The following is a 20,862-nucleotide window of genomic DNA, read 5'->3' as shown; positions in this document are numbered from 1 at the left end:
CCCTCTGCCCGTCAGTCTGTCCTTACGATAGCACGTGTAGCCTTGAATATTCATTTCCCAGGCCCTGTCCACTTGAAGCCATGTTTCAGTTATCCCCACAATATCGTATCTGCCAATTTCCAAAAGAGCCTCAAGCTCATCCATCTTATTTCTAATGCTTCGTGCATTGATATATAGTATTTTTAATTTGTTACTGCCCTCACCCTTCCCATCAACTCCTATTTCACTCAATCTTACAGCATGGTCCCTTTTTGAGTTTTCTGCTTCATTGATACAGTTGTCTTTCTTGACTTCCCTTGTTCTAACTTTCCCTTCAATTTCCTTCTTAAACATCCAGTTCTCCCAGTTTAAGTTTTTTCTAGTTCTTTTAGTTGTAGCAGAGAAGTTTCTGATAGCAGTCACAGAAGCTGCTACAGTGAAAAAGATTCCATGCTTCTTGACTGGTTTCTGTCTCTGAAATCTCTCCTGCCTGTAAGAACCAGTGTTAGAATTTACCTTTTGTCAGGGGGTGTTTATGAGATATTATGGGAATTAAAGCAGCTCCTTAGTCAAGTTGCTATGTCAAGTCAGTTGAGTTTCCAAATAGTTAAGTCATTCGAAATTCCATTTTCTTTTGTTTCAACCATAGTGTTTAAATAAATTCTGTTTTGCTTAAAGCCGAGTGGTTTGACCAGTTGCGTCACACCGAGAATACCTACCTCACATCTGCCTTTAAAATAAGAAAAAGTTAGGATCTAGAATACCTTCTTATAATGTTTTGAGGGAGTCTGGCCTAGTCTGTAACACATGTGATTTAATCTATGCCAGTATGCCATTGTTGCACAATTGTGCCACACTGCAATGTTAAAGTGAGTGTGCCAGTGGTAGTCTAGTTTGATTTTAAAGTTTTGCCTGAAACTTTATCTGCAGTTGCAGACGTTATCAGTTGGCATCAGCTGGCTCATGAATTTCTTGTTCCCCTAGAGAAATATTTCTTTTGCTTCCAATTTTGAATTTTTAAAATAAATTAAATAGACAAATGTCTATTTTCTGCTGAACCCATCTGCCTAAAGAAATCTAAGTAACAGTACTTATGCAACTATGATTCACTGATCCTGTAATTAATGGTATCTCATGGGGATATTTGTTTGCATTGTTGGGTATACACGCTATAAAAGCTGGATTCAAACTATCCAAATTCATTACACATGAGGATCTATTAGGGAATTCTGTTATGTTGGGCAGGATTAAAATGGATGCTGAAGCAAAAGGCTTTCCTGTCGTTCAAATTTCATTTTGGTTTTTAAAAACTGAACTCATGGGATTTGTTAGAGAAAAACAATTATTTCTAACCACTGCAATTATGTTTTCTTGCTTTTTCTTCACCCATACCCCTCAGACATTTTCAAGGTACTTGACATTCAAGCGAGACAATAATGAGCTACTGCTGTTCGTTCTGAAGCAGTTAGTGGCGGAACAGGCTACCTACCAACGTAATAGATATGGGGCACAACAGGACACCATTGAAATCCCAGAAAAAGATTTGGTGGAAAAGGTAAAGAAAAATATATTTGGTAGTTCTGGTTAATGGTGAAATCTGTGGTCTCGTCAATTTTATTACAACTGAGCACTTCAAGATCACTTTTAAGATCTGTTCTAATTTACTGAAAATAAACAATGCAGGGCAGCAATTTTATCTGTATTCTTTCACGGGATATAGGTGTTGTTGGCAAAGCCAACATTTATTGCCCATGTCCTGAACTGAATGGCTTGTTCAGACCATTTAGAGGGCAGTTGTGAGTTGACTGCACTTCTGTGGGTCAGTCGCACGTAGGCTACACCAGGTAAGGATGACAGATTTCAGTTCCTAATAGACATTTGTGAACCACTTTTGGGTTTCTACAATAATCAACCATCGTTGTCGTAGTCACCATTACTGAGACTAGCTTTCAATTCCAAACTAAAAGTATTTAAATACCACCAGCTATATGGTAGGATTTGAAACTGTCCACAGAACACCCCACCACCTCCCCTAACTCTCCTGTTGTTCTGTAGATGCATGCTGTGCCCTGTGTATTTCAAACAAAGAAGCTCCAGTTTCACTTGGTAATTTGGGAAAGGCTGTCCTTGAGTAAGGAGGAAAGGGGGATAAAATTAACTCTGGTATCTTAGTATTCTATAGTAGTAAGTGGATGCACAATTGGATATATCCCCTATCGGCAAGTAACTTGTTAACACTGAAAAGGCATGCAAACCTTGGGACCGATTAAAGGAAGGTGTGACTAATGTCACTGTACCTGTGAAACCAAATCATAGTGTGAGTATGTCATCTGAAAAGTTGAAATGGTCTGAACAAGGGAGGTTAAAGGGACAGTTGCATGCACCTGTTCTCTCAACAATGTACACAAAGAATAAGATTATGTGGGACCAGGTTTTGGGCTTTGACGTAGAACAGTTCTACTTAAAATAATTAGATTCTGTCCTCTTCCTTTGAGTTTTAGAACCAAATTTAGATGTTGCTACCAATTCTGTATGTAAGATAATAATGGACAGGAAAGAAAACTCTCTGGTCCATTAGCTTGCCCAACACAATTGTGGTACGTGTAACCACCTCACTCAAAAACCATATCATCTCTCTGGGCATGTGAGAAGGCAGATTTTAAAATTGCAAGCCAGTTTTGGGGAGTGGAGGGAAATTCTCCCTGCTGTATTCCCATTGGCATTGGAGACAGTCCACAGATGGTTCATTAGACTGATACCACATATGGACGGCCAGTCTTATGAGGAAAGGCTGAAAAGTGCTCTGGTTTCCTACCACAGTCCAAAGAGGTGCAGGTTAGATAGATTGGCTATGTCAAATTGTCCATAGTGTCCAGGGATGTGCAGGCTATGTGGATTAGCCATACGAAGTGCAGGGTTGTAGAGATAGGGCGGAGTGCTCTTTGTAGGATTGGTGTGGACTCAATGGGCCAAATGGCCTGCGCCCACACTAGATATTCTGAGCATTTTAAGGAACTGAAAATAGAGCAATTTCTGGATTATAATTGGCAGGTGTTATTTTAATGACTGAAGCCAGTTATATTTTGGTTACACGGGATTCCAAGATTTTGTGCCTCTTCAGGAAATTTGTTTTTTAGTTGTTCTGTCCCCACCTGTCTGTGAAAGCCTAACTGACAGGTGTAAATGCAGTGAGAGGTTAGCTGGTATAATTGTGGGCAAGACAACAATAACAGTATATGGGAGCCTTTAAAATGGTAGCCTAAGTTATTTCTTCTTGTTCCAAGATCCAGTTATCACTTGATGTAAAATTTTGTGGTGTACGCATTTGCTTGTGATAAACTTTATCGAATTCTATTGTTTAGTCACTATTAGTTTTTTTGTTTAATAAAACTATTGAGGGGTTTCTGTTTTGCACTGATTTACTTGTGTTTAAGGTTCTGCTTCTTTTCCTAGGCTCGGCAAATCAATATTCACAACATGACTTCATTCTATGAAAGTGATCTCTTCAAAATTAACAAATTCACTCACGACATGCGAAGGAAATTAATTGTACAGCAATTCTAATTAGTTTTAAAGAAGAGAAGAGAAGAGAAGAAATCTATGTGGAGGCTGGCTTAATACAAAAACTGACATCATGTCCCTGGCATGGATGAGCATTTTTAGATGATTGCAATGTTGAAGTGCGTACTTGGTTTTGGATGAATTAAGCTGAAGTCTTGGTGACTCATGAAAGACTTGCAGTACTTGAGCACTTTCTGATCCAGTTGCATTTTGATTGTCTGCATCGGATTTGTTTCTCCACTTGGCTGTCAACTTTACCAATTAATGTCTGTATAGAACTTGTGCATTTTTATAATGAAGTAGTATCTTTTTGTAATGAAATTGTCACACTTCCTTTCTGAAGCTATTATATTTCGCATAATTACTGGCCCCAATTGTGCTGTTTTCTGTGTATAAGTAAAACTAGGTGTACATTCTCCAACTTGTGTTTCTGCAATGATCAATAAAGATGTTTCCAAAATCTTGTTTCATTTCAAACCATGACAAAAAAAGGGAGGAAACCCATGCAGGCACGGGGAGAAAGTGTAAACTCCACGCAGATGGTCACGCAAGGGTGGAATATTCCTTTTAAAGGCCCTATTGCTGGCAACTGAGCGTTTGGTTTCCTAAATGCTGCAATTCCCTCCCCAAAACACTGGCTTTATTTGTTCCCTTTGAGATGCTCCTGTGAAGCCTGTTGAGATTTACTAAGTAAAGGCATTATATAAATGCAAGTTGGTTGATGGCCAGTGGTGCTTCTTGAGATAGTGCTGTTGTTGGTAGTATTTCAAGCTGCATCATTGCAATGAGATCAGCAAGGTAAAACTGTAGTCAATGCAAGTAAACCTGAACCCACAGTTTTAACCTTGGGCTATATTGGCTATGTGCCTTTTCTGCACTGTTATTGATTTTCTGCTCCAATTAATTGGAGTGTGAGAGCCCGATACATAAAGCAATCTGTGCAATTAGCATTGTGCTTGGCCCAATGTAATCTGGTGCATAATTTACTACTTTTATTTTTTGAAAGAGAAGCTAAATTCCATAACCCTGTGCTGGCCCTGACACTAGCCAAAAATCTATTTTGGTTTTAGAAAATGCTTTGTACAACAAAACATGAGAATAACTTGAGCGTAATTGGGTGTCCATTATTATTGTACAAAAGTTAAAAATGCTGCTCTCATTCAGTATTTCATACAGATCCCTTGTCAGTTTCTCCAGAAATACTGCGGGGAAAAATAACAGGTTCTGGCATTTCTCAGTTGCACAGAGGAGCTGGGTTTGATGTGCAGTCAGCATTTGCTGTCCCTGGTGGTGAATGACTTTAGGCAACTAAATTCAGTAAGCTTATAGTAACTGATGGTAGTAATGGTGTAGGACACTGCTGTGTTCATTAATTATAAGGCATGCTCATGCTGAGTTACCATTGCTGAATTCTCCATCAACTGCCTGGAGTTGCTGTTGACCAGATATCTACATATACAGTGGGAGGGAAAATCTCACATATACATTCAGAAGGACTCCTGTTATGCATTGTTGAGGCCCTCTCTCTGAGCCAGGAGACTTGAGTTTAAAGTTCCATCTGCTCCAGAGGTGTATAATAACATCTCTGAACCAACTGATCAGAAAATATTTACGAGTTCAGCAAGTAGTGATGAAGGCAAATGGAATGTTGGCGTTTACATCAAAAGAAATGGCTATCATAATAGGGATGTCTGTTAAAACTGTTCAAGGAACTAGTTGCATCATGTCTTGACTACTGTAAATAATATTGGTCCACATGTTCAAGGAAAGATTTATTGAAGGTAGTCCAGAGAAGGTTCACTAGGTTGACGTTGGGAATGGAGGGATTTTCTGATGAGAGATTGGGCTTGTATTCATTGGAGTTAGAAGAATCAGAAGTCACCATATTGAAACGTCAAGATTCTTAGGGGGGGCTTAACAGGGTAGATGTAGTGAGGGTTCCCCCCCCGCCCCCACCCCCCTTGCAGAAGCAAGTATATCTGAGTAAAAGGTAGCCCATTTAAAACAAATGAGGAATTTCTTTTAATAGCAGTAAATCTAAAATTCTGTACCACAGAGAGCTGTTGAGGTTGGATTGTTTAGTATACCGAAGACTGACCAACGTTTAAACAGTAACAGAATACAGGGTTATGGGAGGGAAAAGGGAATTGAGGATTATCCGATTGGCTGCGATTTCACTGAATGACAGAGTAGACTGAATGGCTACTGCCTCTTACATCTTATGGCTGCAAGGCAGGATCAAAGGCTGTGTATTGACTTGCGTAAGGCCCTCTTAACAGCCAACAATACAAATCAGAAGTGTGATTGAATTTTTTGCTGAATGAATGAAAATAGAACGTTACAGCACGGTTCAGGCCGTTCAGACCTTGATGTTGCGCCAATCTGTGAAATTAATCTGATGCCCATCTAACCTACACTGTTCCATTATTATCCATATGTGTGTCCAATGCCTGTTTAAATGCCCTTAATGTCGGTGAGTCTACTACTGTTGCAGGTGGGCTGTTCCACATTCCTCTACTCTGAATGTAGAAACGACCCCTAATATCTATCCTAAATCTATCAGCCCTTAATTTAAAGCTATGTCCCCTCATGTTAGCCTTACCATCCGAGGAAAAAGGCTTTCACTGTCCACCCTATCCAATCCTCTGATTATCTTATACATCTCGATTAAGTCACATCTCAACCTTCTCTCCAACGAAAACAGCCTCAGTTCCCTCAGCCTTTTCTCGTAAGACCTTCCTTCTATACCAGGCCACATTCTAGTAAATCTCCTCTGAACCCTTTCCAAAGCTTCCACATTTTATAATGCAATGAGCAGAACTGTACACAATACTCCAGGTATGGCTTTACCAGTGTCTTACACAGCTGAGGCATTACCTCTTGGCTCCAAAACTCAATCCCCCTACCAATAAACTACAATACACCATCTGCCTTCTTAACAACCCTATCAACCTGGTGGCAATTTTCAGGGATTTATGCACCAAGATCTGTCTGTTTGTCTTCACTGCCAAGAATTTTACCATTAGCCTAGTACTCTGCATTCCTGTTACTTCTTCTGAAGTGAACTACCTCACAGTTTTCCACATTAAACTCCATTTGCCACTTCTCAGCCCAATTCTGCATCTTAAAATCCAACAACACTTGGGAAATGCAGCACCATTTCTGTCTACCCTTCATGTCCTGACCACCATTCTTTTTATGCATGAGTAGGTGGGGAGCAGAGGGATACAAATGCTTAGGAATTGACTGACAGGTTTAACAGTACATTTGGATCGGCTCAGGCCTGGAGGGCCGAAGGGCCTGTTCCTGGGCTGTAAACTTTCTTTGTTCTTTGTTCTATACCTTCAAGTGCTATCACGGACAACTGAGCGACTTTTCCATCATCATAACTTTTTTTTTGTTTTTTTCCTTTTTTAACCACTGTCAGCAACCAGTAATTAACCTTGTGACCAATTAAACATTTACAAGCAAAGCCCATTATGGACAATGCACCCAGTCTTTAATATTCCGTAACTAAATCCATCAACTGTTGAAAGTTTTTAGTGTCCGGGAAGTTAAGCACATAATCAAAAATGTAGGTGAACAAAGCTGCTGCACAACAACACTCTCATAAAAACAGTAGCTAATTTCTTTCTTAAAACAAATGTAACTATGAGGCTTTGAAAATGCTCTGGTCTGTAGTGGATAACATCCTATTTTTCTCCATTATTTATCTTTGTTACTTCCACCAGGCCTACAGACACTCTGCTTTCCTCCAATTCTGGCTTTTTTCTCATTCTTGATTTTAATACTGCCCTATTGATTATGCATTCACCACTGTGCACTGTTTATTGAGAGTGTGGATGTTTATGGTTGTAGCTGGATGCCAAGCAAGCAGACTGCTTTGTCCTGGGTGGCGTCAAGTCTGCCCAATGTTATTGGAATTCCATTCATCCTGGTAAATGGAGAGAATTCCATCATACTCCCAATTTGCATTACATATGTGGTAGCTGAGTGAAAATAACCAACCTCTAATCATCTCCTTTTGCCGCTGTGTGAAGATGACTGGTGGAGTTTCTCAACAAGAGTGATGCCATGGATATTAATGCTGGAGAATCCCACAATGGCAATGTCATGGAGAGGTTCTTTCAGGCTGTCTCATTGGAGATGATCGTTGCCCAATACTTGTCATTTCTCTTTCTTTCTTGCCACTAATCAGCCCAAACCCTGATGGTTGACCATATCTTGATGTAGGTATGAATTGTTTCATTACCTTCAGAAGTGAGAATAAAAATGAGAGAAGACTTTCTGGGAAGAGAAGACAACTATCTGAGAGAAACAAAATCTCATCTCCATCTTAAAAGAGACTTCTTTTGTTCAAACAGTGTCCCTGAGTTCTGGTGTCTTTGTAAGAGGAAATATCCTTCCAGCACATACTGTGTTAAATAACTTCAGGACCTTATATCTCTTTTAACATTGAGCTGAACACCTTTCTTAGAATAGTATCACCAGATCATTTATGCCTGTTTGAGAGAATAGGCAAGCATTAGAGGGCTGTCAAACCAGGGTCATTAGTATATTTAAGACTGAGACATTTTCAATCAGTCAAGGAATCAAGGGTTGTGGGGAAAAGGCAAGAAAACGGAGTTGAAAATGATCAGGTCAGTCATGATTTTGTTGAATGGTGGAGTAGACTCGATGGGCTGAAAATCAGACTTCTGCTCCTATGTTAAAGAGATGTACAGCACGGAAACAGACCCTTTGGTCCAACTCGTCCATGCCAACGTAATCTAGTCCCATTTGCCAGTACTTGATCGATATCCGTCTAAATGCTTCCTATTCATGTACGCATCCAGGTGCCTTTCAAATGTAATTGTACCAGCATCCACCACTTCCTCTGGCAGCTCATTCCATACACTCACCACCCCTCTGCATGAAAAGGTTTCCCCTTAGGTCCCTTTTATATCTTTCCCCTCACACCCTAAACCTATGCACTCTAGTTCTGACTCCCACACCCCAGGGAAAAAACCCTTGTCTATTCATCCTATCCATGCCCCTCATCATTTTATAAACCTGTATAAGATCACCCTTCAGCCTCCGATGCTCCAGGAAACACAGCCCCAGCCTATTCAACCTCTCCCTATAGCAAGTTTTGAGAAGGTTTATAGATCAGGCTGAGGTTCTGGATGTAGGTTTGCTCGCTGACCTGGAAGATTAATTCCCAGACATTTCGTCACTCTACTAGGTAACATCTTCAGTGGTCATCCAGGTGAAGCACTGTACATGGTTCCTGCTTTCTATATATACATTTGGGTTTCTTTTCCTGTTCTTTTTCTCAGGGGTGGTAGATGGGGTCTAACTTGATGTGTTTGTTGTTAGAGTTCCGGCTGGAATGCCATGCTTCTAGGAATTCTCGTGCATGTCTCTGTTTGGCTTGTCCTAGGATGGATGTGTTGTCCCAGTCGAAGTGGTGTCCTTCCTTATCTGTACGTAAGGATACTAATGAGAGAGGGTTCTGTCGTTTTTGTGGCTAGTTGGTGTTCATGTATCCTGATGGCTAGTTTTCTGCCTGTTTGTCCAATGTAGTGTTTGTTACAGTTCTTGCTTAGTATTTTGTAAATGACATTAATTTTGCTTGTTGTCTACATAGGGTCTTTCAAGGTCATTAGCTGCTGTTTTAGTGTTTTGGTGGATTTGTGCGCTACCATGATGCCAAGGGGTCTGAGTGGTCTGGCAGTCATTTCCGAGATGTCTTTGATGTAGGGGAGAGAGTATAGCGTTTCTGGACGTGTTTTATCTGCTTGTTTGGGTTTGTTGCTGAGAAATCCGTGGACTGTATTCATTGGGTACCAATTCTTTTTGAATACATGGTATAGGTGATTTTCCTCTGCTTTGCGTAGTCCCACTGTGCTGCAATGTGTGTTGGCTTGTTGAAATAATGTTCTGATGTAGCTTCGCTTGTGGGTGTTGGGGTGATTGCTTCTGTAGTTCAATATTTGCTCCATATGTGTTGTTTTCCTGTAGACGCTGGTTTGAAGTTCCCCATGGCAGGAATGGCAGTTTGTTATTGTTTTCCTCCTCTTTAGTGAATTTTATGCCAGTAAGGGTATTATTGATGGTCTTGAAGGTTTCCTCTAATTTATTTTGTTTAGTGATGACAAAGGTGTCATCCACGTAGTGGACTCAAAGCTTGGGTTGAATGGTTGGCAGAGCTGTTTGTTCGAGTTTCTGCATGACTGCCTCTGCTAAGAACCCTGATATCGGAGATCCCATGGTATTCCGTTGGTTTGTCTGTAGGTTTTCTTGTTGAAGGTGAAGTGTGTGGTAAGGCATAGGTTCAGTAGCTTGACGATACTGCCTTGCTGATGAAGTTAGTGGTGTTTGGAGTATGTGTCTTTGGGTCTTCTAATAGTGTAGTCAGTGTTTCCTTAGCCAGGTTAATGTTGATTGATGTAAACAGGGCTGTTACATCAAAGGAGACCATTATTTCATCCTCTTCTATCTTAGTGTCTTAGATGGTCTTCAGAAATTCTTGGGTGGAGTGGATGGAGTTGTGTGAGTCTTCTACTAAGTGTTTCAGTCTTTGGTGGAGCTCCCTGGCTAATCTGTAACTTGGTGTTCCAGGTAGCGAGACTATGGGTCTGAGGGGACTCCTGGTTTGTGAATTTTTCTCCCTATAGCTCAAACCCTCCAAACCTGGCCACATCCTTGTAAATCTTTTCTGAACCCGTTCAAGGTTCACAACATCCTTCCTATAGGAGGGAGACCAGAATTGCACACAATATTCCAAAAGCGGCCTAACCAATGTCCCGTACAGCTGCAACATGACCTCCCAACTCCTATACTCAATGCTCCGTCCAATAAAGGAAAGCATACCAAATGCCTTCTTCACTATCCTATCTACCTTGAAAGCGACTCCACTTTCAAGGAGCTATGAACCTGCACTCAAAGGTCTCCTTGTCTTTTAGTCTTAGGGTTAATGTCTCATCTAAAAGCTGGTATCTCCAACTGTGCAGCATTCCTCAGTACTGACACTAGAGTCAGTGTGGATTTTTATATTCAAGTCTGTGATCTAAATCCCATAATCTTCTGACTCAGAGGTGACATTGGATCTCATTTATTGAATCAGATAATGGTTCTGAAAGAGTTAATGGTTGAGCTATGCTAAACTCCACAATGATGTTACAGAGGATCTGGGTTGAGACTCTGACCCACGTTTTTTTTAGATTAGATTAGATTACTTACAGTGTGGACTCAGTTGGAATCTGACACTGTCTCCTGATGGAGACACACGTCTTCTCTACTTCTTTAGAGTTAATGTCCCAAAGAGTTAATATCAATTGTATATGGTTAACAAGATGTAACAAACTACACCTTATTAAGAAAGACAAGGCCTTCTCTGCTAAAACTTATCTGTGGTCCATCCTCCACCACTGACAGCCCTTAGACTGACATGGGAAGGAGAATTGGTGGCAGCACACTGCCCAAACCTCAAGCCACCAGTGAGTGGCACCCAGGCATCACATCATACTGTAAACAATGAGCCAGGGCTGACCACCAGCCAGCTGGCCAATCTACCAGACATTGACTTTCTGCAAAGACCCTTCCTCTTCTTCTTTCAACCTGAGAAAAAAAAAGTGAGGTACAAATTACCCCTTTCTGGATCAGTGGTGCTGGAAGAGCACAGCAATTTGCCTGTCCTCGGATGCTGCCTGAATTGCTGTGCTCTTCCAGCACCACTGATCCAGAATCTGGTTTCCAGCATCTGCAGTCATTGTTTTTACCTTACAAATTACCCCTGAACAACCCCAGATATTTGAGATGTGAATCTCAGTTTTTACAAGTTAGAAGGTAAACGTCCTCTTGCCTTTTATTTATTCCACACTGGACTGACCATCCTGGCAGTCCATTCCACCTGAAACATTCCATCAATCTTTAGCTTATAAAGCAGCCAAAACTGTTTATTGGGAGGTTTGGCAAAGGGCTATGGCGAGTGAATGGAGGGTTGATGTAAATTCCACAGGACGGGAGAAATCTGTGCTTTGCACAGTGAAGCTTGAAAATGTAAATTGCAATCAGCAAGAAATGACATTGTTAAGGCTTAAGAGTCTCACAAATTATGTCAAGATTGGCCTAAAACAAGGATGGCTCTATGTCTGCGAGCATTTCAGTCGAAGCATATGAGTGTGTGTGTGTGTGCGCGCGCACACGTCAGTGGGGAGAATTCCTGCTTTGCAGGCTGCTAGCCAGCAATAGGCTCCATCAATGGAACTCTTTGTTGGAACTCAAAGCCTCTGCCAAGACCTTGATCCTGGCTGAGTCTGCCTATTGATTCTTCCAAGAGGTCCAACTGCCTGCAGGAGAGTGTCAAAGTGTTGGACATTTTTTTGCCATGAACTTGGCAGATCAAAGGATTGACGTGCCCACACTGCAACACCCAGCTCAGGCCCATTCGTATCTAGATTGAATAGGCACTGATTTCTGCCTCAACTGGGGATAGCTGTCTTCCCTCTGTAGCAGAAGGTCATGCATCCATTGTTCCACTCTTGAGAGTTGTGAGTAAAACCTAGGCTGACACTCCTGAGGCATGTCATATTTTGAATATGGATATAACAGATCACGCAGCTTTTTGAAGAACGGGGGGGGATTTTTCTTGGTGTCCTAATGATGGCTATCCTTTCATGAGTTCAGCTAAATACAGATTATCTGGCCAGTGACCACCAATGTTGGTATGTTTTTCCAAGTGAAAGGAATAATTGGGCCCTCATTGTACTGCATAAACAGGAGATGCACTCATTGTAATGGACATCACAGGAAAGAATTATCCAAACTTTTTAGAACAGATTCATGAGATTGAATGACCTCTACTATGTCGTTAGACGTAGACATAGAACATTACAGTGCAGTACAGGCCCTTCGGTCCTCGATGTTGCACCGACCTGTGAAACCAATCTGAAGCCCACTTAACGTACACTATTCCATTCTTGTCCATATGCCTACCCAATGATCATTTAAATGCCCTTAAAGGTGGTGTGTCTACTATTGTTGCAGGCAGTGCGTTCCACCCCCACACAGTTACTTTTAATTCTTGCAATCACTCTGATTGTGGGTGGCACGGTGGCACAGTGGTTAGTACTGCTGCCTCACAGCGCCAGAGACCCGGGTTCAATTCCCGCCTCAGGCGATTGACTGTGTGGAGTTTGCACTTTCTCCCTGTGTCTGCGTGGGTTTCCTCCGGGTGCTCCGGTTTCATCCCACAGTCCATAAATGTGCAGGTTAGGTGAATTGGCCAAGCTAAGTTGCCCGTAGTGTTAGGTGTAGGGGAATGGGTCTGGGTCGGTGTGGACTTGTTGGGCCGAAGGGCCTGTTTCCACAATGTAAGTAATCTAATTGTGACTGATGATTAACTCAGTGGTCTTGGTAAGATGAAGTAAGACCAGTCACAGATTGGTACAGCCAGCCTTGGTCTCCATGATAGCACTAGTTCAAGTGGTGTTAAATATTGGTCTTCTCTTTAATGAAGACTCTAACAGTGTGGAAGCAGCCCATTGAGTCCACACCAACCCTCTAAAGGGAATCCCACCCATACCCACTATCCCTGCCTTTCCCCTGGCTAATCCACCTAGCGTACTCATCCCTGGACACCACAAGCAATCTAGCATGACCAATCCACCTAACCAACACATCTTTTGACTATGGGAGGAAATTAGAGCACCCAGAGAAAATCCACACAGACAGTCACCTGAGGTTGGAATTGAACCCAGGACCCTGGCATTTGTTTACACATCCCATTTTTTTTTTCAGATTAGTCCCATGCACTCTTATGTTGCATTGGAGGGAGCAAACAGGACCTTGGTTTAATGCTGAATGCAAAAGACGACACCTCTGACAGTGTGGCACTCCTTCAGTACTGCAGCAGAGTGTCAGCCCCTACACAAAACAATGCAATGTTGAGAGCAGAATATTCTGCTACTCTGAGTGGGATATTCAGGGTATAAAGGTTAGTTGGCACCAAGCCTGGGTTTTAGAAAAGGGGTGTCTGATATATTTACGGAATATCTTCGTTTTAAACGAGCTCTGGGAAAGTGTGAGTTAGAGCAGGAGGTGGTGGGATGAGTCAGTGCAGTGAGAGAGGAGGGAATGTGTAGGATGTTATATTTACAGAGAAGGAGGATCGAGAGAGGAGAACTGAGCCTGGTGGTTTCCTCAAAGCAGGGAGAGATGAGAAAGGATTGTGAGAGAGATTAGACTGTAGATACTTCCACATGCATACCATCTTTATAAACTAATATCTTTTGACTAAAACATGGCATTTATGACGTCAGGATGTCCAAAGGTGCTTCACGGTTTTTCAAAGTACAGTTATTATCGGAAAGACTGCAGCCAATTTGTGCACAGCAAGCTCCCACAATCAGCACTGAGTTAATGAGCTGACAATCTGATTTAGATGATTGGCTAGGTCATGGGGAGAACGTCTCTGCTCATGTTTGAAATCATGTGTGATTTTTTTATATCTGCCTAAGTAGAAAAGGGGATGGGGGTACTTGCACTATAGAAGATATCCTTTAAAACTGTACAGCCCTCCTCCAGAACAGCATGGGAGTGAGTCTCAATGATGTGGTCAAGACTGCAGAGTGAGTTTGAACCTACAAGCTCCTAATTCAAACACTCAAGTGCTACCCACTGTGCCTCAGCTGATGGGGAAAGATACACAACACATCAGTCCCAAGGGATGAGTCCTATTGGTCACTGATGGACACCAGTCAGAGTCTGGATTTAATATTTCATGATTACGGGAAAGGAGAGATGAAAATACTTGTCTTTTTCTCCATCACTGGCAGTAAGGGCTAAAGTGAGATTGAATAGAGGTGTTTAAACTGTTGAGAGAATACATGAAGAGAAAATGTTGCTGAAGGCTGTGAGGAGCTCAGTAACCAAAGTGCAGAGTTCTAAAATATCTCTTTGTACAAAGCCAGAGAAAAGGGAGTTGCTGAAAAATATATTTTAAGGTGCAAAAGCTGTTGACTTTTGAAAAGGAATTGAGAGGGGGTCAGGACTGTCAGGAAACGGCACATTGGAGAGCCTTTTAAATGAACCAGCATGAGCAGGAGGGGTTGAATGGCCTCATTCTGTGTATATTCCAGTTTTCTGCTTGTTGAAGCAGTAATTGAGAAAACGGGGAAGGTTTTAACTTTGGGATATTTGGGACTTTCTAAATGGAAACCAAATAGTAGGGTGGGAGGTGAATGAGGGGGGCAAGTGGGGTGTGAAGGATGGGCGAGAGTGAAGAGGTGAAAGGGAAGGAGTGAGACGGTGGAGGAGAGTGTGTGTAAATGAGGAGAGAGTGTGGGGTGTGAAAGAGGGGTTGGAGGAGAAAGAGAGCGGGGTTGAAGGGATGACAGTGGGCAATTGTGGGTGGGGAGAGACAGTGGGGTTTTTGGAGAGAGTGAGATGAAATTAGATTCCCTACACTGTGGAAACAGGCCATTTGGCCCAACAAGTCCACACCGACCCTCCGAAGAGTAACCCACGCAGACCCATTTCTCTCTAGCTAATGCACCTAACACTATGGGCAATTTAGCATGGCCAATTCATTTTTTACCTGCATAACTTTGGACTGTGGAAGGAAACTGGAGCACCTGGAGGAAACCCACGCAGAGAATGTGCAAACTTCACACAGGGTGGAGGAGGAGAGAGTGTGGGGGGAAGGAAGGCGGAGAGAGTGAGGGTTGAGGAGGAGATTGGAGAGTGAGGCCTGGGTGGAGAGAGTGAGGAGGGCTTGGAGGAGACAGGGAGAGAGAGGGAGAGAGAGTGGGGTGGAACAATCAGGCACCCATGCGTCAACTTTGGAAAGTTGTTGAATTCTGAAGAAGAACCATATCAAGGTCGAAACATTAACTTTGCTTTCTGCCAGATCGGCTGAGTTTCTCCAACACTCTCTGCTTTTATTTCTTTCATTCATTGCTCGCTTCTGTATGAGACAGTGTCATACATCTCTGTCGATGTCGCAGACGGAAGGTAGGACCCAGAAGAGGGAAGAATTCGACCTGGATAACAGACACTGCGCAATAATCAGTGAAATTATTCAGCTTTTCAGTCTGTCTCCCTGAGAACAGCAATTTGATAGGAGCTTGCAAACTCACCGCGGAGGGGAGCAGGGGGAGCACAGAAGAGGGCAACTTATTTGCAATAGTTTTGTAAAAAAATATATTTCAGCAGTGAACGGGAGGAAGGGGAAAGACGGGGTAAGGAAAGAGCTGCATTTTGTGAAATTAATTGCACGTAAGTTTCATTGATCGTGTCTGCAAAAGGCTCCGATTTCTCCGTTGTCTGTGATGGACCTGCTCAAACAGCCAAGCTGCAATTGTGTCTGTCTCAGGCGAGCACAGTGAGGGCGAGGGGAGGGCTGCGTTTTATCCCGAAAGGATAAAGGAACCTCATCAAGAAACCTTCTATTCCACCGCTGGAAGGGGAAGGCAGAGGAGGGAGGGTGGGAGAGAAGAAACAAATCACACTCTCTGTGTCGCTCTCTGCATCCCAACCATGAGCCTGAGACAATCTCTCCTTTGTGCACTTGGTAAGTGAAAATATTGCATTTTCTCTGTGTCTCTCCGTCTTCCTTTTCCCGGGGGGGCTTTTAAAAGAGAGAAAAGTTTGCAGGTCTGGGACAAAGAATTGTTCCTGTGTCTGTGTGATATTATTGCCCGAATATCCAATCCTAAGTGATGTACCTGCTCCCAAACCAAGAGGTGATGTGGCCTGGACTTGATTCGCTGGTTTATGAATGGAAGGACGTGCTTTTATACAATGCAGGTTTCATGAGACCCCAAACTGATTTATAACCTGTGTTCTCCAGAGGTGCAGTCCCTGTTGTCCGGACGGAAGCACTAACCCTACATAATGCTGAATGAGGGATAAATTATTGGCCTAGCTTTGGAGGGATTTGGGGAAGAGCTTTCCTCCTCGAAGCAATGAGCTGAGATCTTTCTACATGACAAGGCCTACCACAAGACATCAATGTGTGCCCTTAGTGCTGACCTCCAGATGATTACCTTCTCAAATAGCAAGGAGAGGGCGTTCAGATCCAGGGGCAGGAGACTGACCCACTCAGACACAGGTAAAAACAATGACTGCAGATGCTGGAAACCAGATTTTGGATTAGTGGTGCTGGAAGAGCACAGCAGTTCATCCAGCATCCGAGGAGCAGTAAAATCGATGTTTCGGGCAAAAGCCCTTCAGTGTCGATTTTGCTGCTCCTCGGATGCTGCCTGAACTGCTGTGCTCTTCCAGCACCACTAATCCACTCAGACACAGCTTCGGTCCCTTTTTCAGAGAAATCTGAACCAGGAGGTTAAATAAAGTTACAATGGAGATAATCAATAACTAATGGGGGGGTCAGTTTATTTGTGCCACGTTTGTCTGAACCTATTGCTCCGTAATGAGTACTAGGGGGTGAACACAGCATAAAGAATCTTACTTGCTAAGCTTTAGGGTGTGTTCCCCTGATTTCTCAAACGGTGAACTCTCCGGTCTGCCCTGCTGTTGTGAGCCACAGCCATGACCCCAGTAGATTAACGAAAAGCCCCCCAGGGACTTGATCTCCACATCAAGTTAAATAGTGAGCTCTCTACCTGATGAAAGAGAATGCACCTTTCAAACACATGGGGAGAGGGAACACCCCTGAAACATCCTGCAATAACCATGCCAGACTTTGTGGAGAAGAAGGAACACTTGCATTTATACAGCACCTTTGTGCAACCGTTGGGAATCTCAAAGTGCTTTCCAGCGATGAAGTACATTTGAACTGCTGTCACTGTTTACACGTAGAGAAGTGAGAAACGTTTTGTGCACACCTAGTTATAAACAGATAGCCAGTTTGATCATTTGTTTTAAACTCTTTTTTTTCCTTCTCGTAATGTTGGAATTTTTAAAATTTAATCTATTTTTCTAATCAACCAGTTCAGAGGTGTTATTGCAAACCTTTGGACCAGATGGGACTTGAACCTAGGCCTCCAGTCTAGGATTAGGGACACTACCACTGTGGCACAGGAGGGCCCATCTGTTGTGATGTTGATTGGCCAGTGTCCTGACTCAATGGTAGAGTGGGATTTTTTAACCTCTGCCTGAGGGGCAAAGGCCTCAGTTGGCCATTTTATCTGAAAATACAACACCTCGCACAGTCCTGCAGATTATACTCTTTGGATGTAGTCTAACCAGCTGCACTGGGTTTTGAACCATTTGTCTAGGCCTCAATATGCCTAGACATTAACAGTATGGCACCTTTACTCCCAAAGAAAGTTGTTAACCTGAAGTTTTGGGCTAAATCTTACAGTGCTTTAGGGCGTGAGTTGAATTGAGCTTTTTGGAGGATTTTTTTCTCTCTCTGCGAGGTAATTAATTAATCATCTAATTAAATAACTATCCCACCAGGTGCTGTTCCTGTCGCAGAATCCCTACAGTGTTGAAATAGGCCCTTCAGTCCAACATGTCCAAACAGTAACCCACCCAGACCCATTGCCCTATGCTTACCCCTGACTAATGCACCTAGCCTACACATCACTGAACACTATGGGCAGTTTAGCATAGCCAGTTCACCTAAGTGCACATCTTTGGATTGTGGGAGGAAACTGGAGCACCCGGAGGAATGCAGACTCAGGGAGAATGTGCAAACTCCTGAGGGTGGAATCAAACCTGGGTCCCTGGCACTGTGAGATAGCAGTGCTAACCACTGAGCCACTGTGTCGTAATAACTTGTTGCTGCTGGGATATCCCAGAAATATCCAGTGTCCCTTGTGCTCATGCCATCTTTAAAAATGTGTTGCGTAGCTCGAAAAGCCTCGTGCGAGTACAGAGCTGTCCCACAGGGTTCTTGATATTTGACCCAGACATGGCAGATAAGGGGAAGTTGATGCTCTGCTTTGTGGGCAGGGACCAGGACAGAGTTGGGCAGAGGCAGGACTTCCTCAATCCTAGGGCCAACAGTGGAGGTCTTGATACCAGGTACCGGCTGGTCCGAGGTTTCCACCCATGTCAGTGCCGTCTGGAGGATGCCCAGCACAGTAGGAGAAAGGTCAATGTCCTTCTCTACTCTACAATGAAATGCCCCATTTTCTCTCTCTTTCTGCTGCTCTACTCACCTCCCGCCAAGGCTCCTCCTCTATCACTCTGATTATTGCCTGCAATTTCTTCCCTCAGTCACATTCACCCACCCCAACCCCCAGCACCACTGACCCCATGTGCCCTCTATGATGCCCACTCACTCAGGGACACCTCCCCTCCTGCACCAACAGTGACAGTTGTGCCACCCACTTCCATCACCCTCAGTACCCGCCTGTCTCTCATTCCAGGAGGAAAACAGCATCACCCCCTTCAGGAATAAAGAGTCAAGCTGGGTGCTGGGCAGTTCGTTAGTCAGCTCCTCACCTCGGAGGTGGAGAGGATCCTGACTCCGCCCACCCCGAGTGACTGACTGACTGTGTCCAAACCCCTGGACGAGGGTCAGAGGCTGCCCTTGACTCACTGTGCCAGGAGTGATGCTGGAAACGCACAGCAGGTCAGGCAGCATCCGAGGAGCAGGAAAATCGACGTTTTGGGCAGGAGCCCTTCAACAGGAAAGGCTCCTGATGTAGGGCCTATGTCCGAAAAGTCGATTTTCCTGCTTCTCGGATACTGCCTGACCTGCTGTGCTTTTCCAGCACCACTCTAATCTTGACTATAATCTCTAGCATCTGCAGTACCCACTTTCACTTCACTGTGCCAGGAGGCAAGGCTTTCCCTCCTTGACTGAGGCATCGCTGGCACCAATGACAAACTTCTTGTCTTTGTATCAGTGCTAAAAAAACACTCAGTGAGACAGAAGTCATCTGAGTCTGGTATCTCAGGAAGCCAAGCATACAAAGAAAGGCAGAGAAAAGCAGGGATGCTGTGAGCATAGAGTGAGTGAAGATCTTGGAGGTACAGCCTGGGGCAGTCCCTGAGCTGGGTGTGTGTCCCGGGTACACACTATGTGCTTGCAAGAGTTCCTGGGGCAGTCCGAGGGTCAGCATTGAAGGGCCGAAACATCCTGTAAGTGGATGGGAGATGGACAATGAGGATTCTTAGAAGCTGACACATCTTGGATACCACTGTTGGTGGGGGTGGGGTGTGCGCTGAGATGTTGGCGTCTGGTGTCCAACATAGAGGTCCTCTGGAACAAGTGGTGAGCTGACGTTGCCAGGTAACCACTCTGACTTCAATTTTGGGAATTCTTGATGTTCAGCTTGTTTGTGACATTTACTAAGATAGGAAGCAGAATATTGATGAGGTGAGTTGATCCATTAACAAGGTGTTTATTGAGCAATAATCCCCCTGAATTAGCAACTCACCAATACCTAACAAGACGCTCATTAGCTTGAATGTTTGTGAAAAGCACAAAAGCTGGTGCAATGCTCCCGATGTTGAGATGGAGCTTGCCAGGCTTCTCACATGATTCTGCCACACATTTCTCCATCGCCCTCATTGCTGTAACCTCTAGAATATTGTCCCCATTATATCTGCTTCTGTCCACAGTTGACACCTGACTTGCTGAGTGTTTCCAGCATTTTCTGTTTTTGTCCCACATTATGCAGACTAATTTATTCTATGGTGCCAATTAGCACCATACCCAACAAGTTGCCCTGTGGATTCATCCACAAATCACTGGACTAGTAATGCCAGAGACCCACCCTAATGCCATGTGGTCATGGGTTCAAATCCCATCAGGGCAGCTTGTGGAATTTGAGTTAAATAAATCAAAGTTATCATAGAATCCCTACAGTGTGGAAACAGGCCATTCGGCCCAACAAGTCCACACTGACCCTCTGTAGAGTATACCACCCAGACCCATTACTCTACATTTCCCCTGACTCATGCACCTAACCTACACATCCCTGAACACTTTGGGCAATTTCCCATGGCCAATTCACCATCTTTGAATTGTGGAAGGAAACCGGAGCACCCAGAGGAAACACACACAGACACGGGGAGAATGTGCAAATCCCACACAGTCTGTCACCAGTTAGTCTGACCTCAGTGGTGGGACAGATGCTAGAGTCTATTATAAAGGATGAAATTACGACACATCTGGATAGTAGTAACAGGATAGGTCAGAGTTAGCATGGATTTATGAAGGGAAATCATGCTTGACTAATCTTCTGGAATTTTTTGAGGATGTAACTCTGAAGATGGATGAGGGTGATCCAGTAGATGTAGTGTACCTGGACTTTCAGAAAGCTTTTGATAAAGTCCCACATAGGAGGTTAGTGAGCAAAATTAGGGCGCATGGTATTGGGGGCAAAGTACTAACTTGGATTGAAAATTGGTTGG

The 20,862-nt window shown here is 43.5% G+C and overlaps 2 protein-coding genes across 3 annotated transcripts in view; both read left to right on the top strand.

Annotated features, from left to right (window-relative positions):
* Nucleotides 1-4,000, top strand: part of mcm2 (minichromosome maintenance complex component 2) — a 44,005-nt gene extending 40,005 nt beyond the window's left edge. Inside the window, exons 16-17 of the mRNA XM_043707602.1 lie at nucleotides 1,379-1,534; nucleotides 3,433-4,000. Of these exons, the coding sequence (XP_043563537.1) occupies nucleotides 1,379-1,534; nucleotides 3,433-3,543 (267 nt within the window). The 3' untranslated portion in view covers nucleotides 3,544-4,000. The remainder of the gene's footprint in view (nucleotides 1-1,378; nucleotides 1,535-3,432) is intronic.
* An 11,559-nt stretch (nucleotides 4,001-15,559) lies between these two features.
* Nucleotides 15,560-20,862, top strand: part of podxl2 (podocalyxin-like 2) — a 59,395-nt gene continuing 54,092 nt past the window's right edge. Inside the window, exon 1 of one of the 2 annotated variants that reach the window (XM_043707600.1) lies at nucleotides 15,560-16,096. In XM_043707600.1, coding sequence (XP_043563535.1) covers nucleotides 16,063-16,096 — 34 coding nt within the window. In that variant the 5' untranslated portion in view covers nucleotides 15,560-16,062. The remainder of the gene's footprint in view (nucleotides 16,097-20,862) is intronic. The other variant, XM_043707601.1, reaches the window with a different exon arrangement.

Source organism: Chiloscyllium plagiosum, chromosome 18 (genome assembly GCF_004010195.1).
Source record: "Chiloscyllium plagiosum isolate BGI_BamShark_2017 chromosome 18, ASM401019v2, whole genome shotgun sequence".
Taxonomy (NCBI): domain Eukaryota; kingdom Metazoa; phylum Chordata; class Chondrichthyes; order Orectolobiformes; family Hemiscylliidae; genus Chiloscyllium; species Chiloscyllium plagiosum.
This window is presented reverse-complemented; position numbering and strand designations above follow the sequence as displayed.